The 5,000-nt window shown below is 42.9% G+C and overlaps 1 protein-coding gene across 6 annotated transcripts in view; it reads left to right on the top strand.

Annotated features, from left to right (window-relative positions):
* LOC110517871 (von Willebrand factor A domain-containing protein 3A) overlaps positions 1–5,000 on the top strand; it is a 31,156-nt gene that overhangs the window by 18,774 nt on the left and 7,382 nt on the right. For 5 of the 6 annotated variants that reach the window (XR_016485392.1, XM_090193980.1, XM_090193978.1 and 2 more), the window contains 5 exons: positions 789–975; positions 1,371–1,584; positions 2,122–2,192; positions 2,454–2,618; positions 3,759–3,849. Coding sequence is in view for 4 of the 6 variants with exons in the window: in XM_090193980.1 (XP_090050106.1) it covers positions 789–975; positions 1,371–1,584; positions 2,122–2,192; positions 2,454–2,618; positions 3,759–3,849 (728 nt within the window). In the remaining 2 variants the exon portion in view is untranslated. Of the gene's footprint in view, positions 1–788; positions 976–1,370; positions 1,585–2,121; positions 2,193–2,453; positions 2,645–3,758; positions 3,850–5,000 lie in introns of all 6 variants that reach the window. The other variant, XR_016485393.1, reaches the window with a different exon arrangement.

The raw sequence follows: 5,000 nt of genomic DNA, 5'->3' as shown, positions 1-5,000 counted from the left end.
GAAAGGGCAGTGTGGAGTGCGATTGAGATTGCGTCATCTGTGGATCTGTTGGGATGTTATGCGAATTGGAGTGGGTCTAGGGTGTCCGGGAGGATGATGTTGATGTGAGCCATGACCAGCCTTTCAAAGCACTTCATGGCTACCGACGTGAGTGCTACTGGGCGGTAATCATTTAGGCAGGTTGCCTTCGCTTCCTTGGGCACAGGGACTATGGTGGTCTGCTTGAAACATGTAGGTTTTACAGACTCTGTCAGGGAGAGGTTGAAAATGTCAGTAAAGACACTTGACAGTTGGTGCGTGCATGCTTTGAGTACACGTCCTGGTAATCAGTCTGGCCAGCGGCTTTGTGAATGTTGACATGTTTAAAGGTTTTGTTCACATCGGCTACTGAGAGCGTTATCACACAGTCATCCAGAACAGCTGGTGCTCTCGTGCATGCTTCAGTGTTGCTTGCCTCGAAGCGAGCATAAAAGGCATTTAGCTCGTCTGGTAGGCTTGTGTCACTGGGCAGCTCGCGTCTGGGTTTCCCTTTGTAGTCCGTAATAGTTTTCAAGCCCTGCCATGTCTGACGAGCGTCAGAGCCGGTGTAGTAGCATTCAATCTTAACCCTGTATTGACGCGTTGCTTGTTTGATGGTGTGTGTGTGTGCGTTTGCGTGTGCATGTGCATGTGCCTTTGTGCATCTGCTTGTATTAGTGAGTGTGCGTACAAGCATGCTTGCATGTGTGTTTGCGTGGCTGCACACGGATGCGTATGGCTCTGACCATGTGTCTCTTTCTCTCCTCCAGGTGGGTCCAGGGTTTACAGTGTTCAGGGAGCAGGAACACCTTGGCTGCTCTGAGGCTGCCTCTGGAGGGGGACCTCAATAGTGGGGCACCCCCTCTCACTCTCTCTCCCTCTCCTCTTCTCCCTCCGTCCCCCCCTCTCACCCAGGGCCTCTACCTCTTCACAAGCGGATTGCCTGACCAGGAAATTGTATGACACTGTCCTAGCAACAGTTATATCAATTGGTGATGATGACTCATGATGGTGAACATTAGAACTGGTATAGGAACAGCTGATCTGAAATCAGTTCTTTAGCCGCAGAGAGTAACCATACTGTTACACTGGTCGCACTTCATCCCAACAGGGCACTATAATAGAGACATGCTTCCCTCTGGTGCCCTCTGCTGCTGGAAGCGAGTTAATGCACTAGCTAGGTGTCACTGATATAATGTGCCTACATATTCATATGCCCGTGCTTGTTGTCTGGCAGCTGTGTGTTTCTATGAACATGAGAATTATTTTTTTATTTAAAAAAAAATATTATCTCGAAAAGTCAAATGAATGACAATCAATCCAGAACAAGTCTCTTGTTGCTCTGTTCCCAGGCAACGGTGTCTTCATATGTGTCAGAGTGCTGCAGTGGCCGGCCTCTACGTCTCCACATCTGTCTGTTGACTGGAGAGGAGACAGAGGGACAGACAGAGGCACAGACGGGGGGTTGCCCTCCACCTCACCATGCCACCAGGGAGGAGACTGCGGGGGCACTGAGGGAACTGGCACAAGCTGGCAACGGACGCTTCCACTGGATCAGTGAGACAGGTACGCGAGAATTCACACACACACAATCTTCATGAAGACTTCAAAAAGTGCCATGGAAAAATAGATTACTCCACTATCAAGTGGCACCTTGACGAAATGATCACCAGTGATGACAGTAGAAGTAGAAACACTTACCCACCACAGAGGTGATTACTTCCTGGAGGGGCTACCAGCCAGCTGTGTGAACCCACTTATCCCCCAGCTAATGGCCTATTCAACAGTGTGTGTGTGTGTGTGTGTGTGTGTGTGTGTGTGTGTGTGTGTGTGTGTGTGTGTGTGTGTGTTTATGCATGTTGCTTGTCTGTCTGTGTGTGTGTGTATGTATGCATGTTGCCTGTCTGTGTGTATGTATGCATGTTGCTTGTCTGTCTGTGTGTGTGTGTGTGTATGTATGCATGTTGTGTGTGTGTGTGTGTGTGTGTGTGTGTGTGTGTGTGTGTGTGTGTGTGTGTGTGTGTGTGTGTGTGTGTGTGTGTGTGTGTATGTGATGCTGGGTGGAAACCCTGAGACCTGGTCTGTCCTGTCCTCTCACTGCAGGCATCCTGGAGAGCGATGACATAACTGCTCTGATTGGAGAGATGGAGAGGGCTGCTAATTATTGGCAGAAGGTGAGATTGGAACAGCATGGGGAAGGGAGAGTGCTAAACAGCAGCAACAACAACGGCTTACACACAGATCTGTCCTAAACTACTCAAAACATTTAGATTCAGATACTAGTCATATGTATTGACAACATACTGTAAGGTATTCTGTTTACATTATTTTAATGGAGAAAAAAATATTCAACCACTTTAACATTGTAAGACTGTCATTGCAAATCTATCCATTGCTAGTTAAAGGATGACCTGTATTTCTGTGTGTGGCTCCAGAGCGCCATGCTGGTGGACTCCTTGACCCAGAAGTCTGACTGTAGGTGCCCTGGGGAGGATCTCTCTCCTGGGGACAAAGCTCCGGCCCAGTCTCCCCTGGCCTGGAGACGCAGAGACAGACCACTGCCCCCACCGCGACCCACAGCACTCACCCTCGCCAGGCTGGTTAGAGCACACACATACGCACGGATGTACGAACACACAAACACACACAATGATATTTTCTCTTCTTTGTCCTCTCTCATTTCAACATCAAACAGCACTTTCACCATTTCTTTCTTAACTCTCAACTAACAAACAGAATATCAGATGAAAGATTATTTTAGAAATGCCTCATCTTGGGCCGAGACAAAGTAGGATGCTAATAAATATGGAGTGGATGTTATAATGTTTTGTGTCGATGCTACATAAGACCGCATGAAAGCATTTATGAAGATTATATAAACATATGTAGGGCATTATGAAGATTATATAAACATATGTAGGGCAATATGAAGATGATATAAACATATGTAGGGCATTATGAAGATTATATAAACATATGTAGGGCAATATGAAGATTATATAAACATATGTAGGGCAATATGAAGATGATATAAACATATGTAGGGCAATATGAAGATTATATAAACATATGTAGGGCAATATGAAGATTATATAAACATATGTAGGGCAATATGAAGATGATATAAACATATGTAGGGCATTATGAAGATTATATAAACATATGTAGGGCAATATGAAGATTATATAAACATATGTAGGGCAATATGAAGATGATATAAACATATGTAGGGCATTATGAAGATTATATAAACATATGTAGGGCAATATGAAGATTATATAAACATATGTAGGGCAATATGAAGATTATATAAACATATGTAGGGCAATATGACGATTATATAAACATATGTAGGGCAATATGAAGATTATATAAACATATGTAGGGCAATATGACGATTATATAAACATATGTAGGGCAATATGAAGATGATATAAACATATGTAGGGCAATATGAAGATTATATAAACATATGTAGGGCATTATGAAGATTATATAAACATATGTAGGGCAATATGAAGATTATATAAACATATGTAGGGCAATATGAAGATTATATAAACATATGTAGGGCATTATGAAGATTATATAAACATATGTAGGGCAATATGAAGATTATATAAACATATGTAGGGCATTATGACGCTTTATGTCATGCAAATCAAGGTTTTATGATGCTTTATACTGCATATCACCACTCCAAGTGAAGGTTTACATACGTTTTTATTTTCTGCTGACAGCAAATGAAGGAAGGCCGAACAAACGAGCATTCCTCCTCTCAGAAGGCTCTCGCATGGCGTCCCAGCAGTGCCACATCTACTATCCCACCGGGTGAGTCAGCATTCTAGCCTGGTTAAGCCAGACTGAATCAGTTTTAATGCCAGGCTGGAAGTTTACCAGCGGTATCTAGGTTAACTTCCCCCGTGGGTGACTAACAGTTTAGTGGAGTGAAGGTTCTATCTCAGGTGAGTGTCAGGCAGGGGCTAGAGCAGGGAATGCCAGACAGAGCAACTGTCACCTTTCTGTACCACAGCGAGTGCAGTAAGTACCAGTTCACTGCTGCTCCTGTCCCAACCCCAGTCAAAGTGAGTGCCAGACTAAACGTTAATAAACTATTAAACAAATGGAGGATGGCTCCATTTCATCAAAGTCCTTTACATGAGGAATTAAATCCATGTTGGTTCGGTAAGGAGTTACCCGTATTTCCAACTGCTTTGTTGACCTTCACTTTAACTTTCTCTCTACAGATGCTTTGTATCTTCAAGATGCTTTTAAATATGTGAAGAGTAGACTAGTGCATTTGTCCCAAATGGCACCCTTTTCCCTACAGTACCGGTCAAAAGTTTGGACACACCTACTCATTCAAGGGTTTTTCTTTATTTTTTACTATTTTCTACATTGTAGAATAATAGTGAAGACATCAAAACTATGAAATAACACATATAGAATCATGTAGTAACCAAAAAAGTGTTAATCAAATCAAAATATATTTTAAATTTGAGATTCTTCAAAGTAGCCACCCTTTACCTTGATGCCAGCTTTGCACACTCTTGGCATTCTCTCAACCAACTCCATGAGGTAGTCACCTGGAATGTATTTCAATTAACAGGTGTGCTTTGTTAAAGTTCATTTGTGGAATTTCTTTCCTTCTTAATTCTTTGAGCCAATCAGTTGTGTTGTGACAAGGTATGGGTGGTATACAGAAGATAGCTCTATTTGATAAAAGACCAAGTCCATATTATGGTAAGAACAACTCAAATAAGCAAAGAGAAATGGCAGTCCATCATTACTTTAAGACATGAAGGCCAGTCAATCCGGAAAACTTAAAGAACTTTGAAAGTTTCTTCAAGTGCAGTCACAAAATCCATCAAGCACTATGATGAAACTGGCTCTCATGAGGAACGCCACAGGAAAGGAACACCCGAAGTTACCTCTGCTGCAGTAAGCTCATTAGAGTTAACTGCACCTCAGAATGCAGCCCG

Source organism: Oncorhynchus mykiss, chromosome 12 (genome assembly GCF_057628025.1).
Source record: "Oncorhynchus mykiss isolate SJ-2025 chromosome 12, ASM5762802v1, whole genome shotgun sequence".
Lineage (NCBI taxonomy): Eukaryota > Metazoa > Chordata > Actinopteri > Salmoniformes > Salmonidae > Oncorhynchus > Oncorhynchus mykiss.
This window is presented reverse-complemented; position numbering and strand designations above follow the sequence as displayed.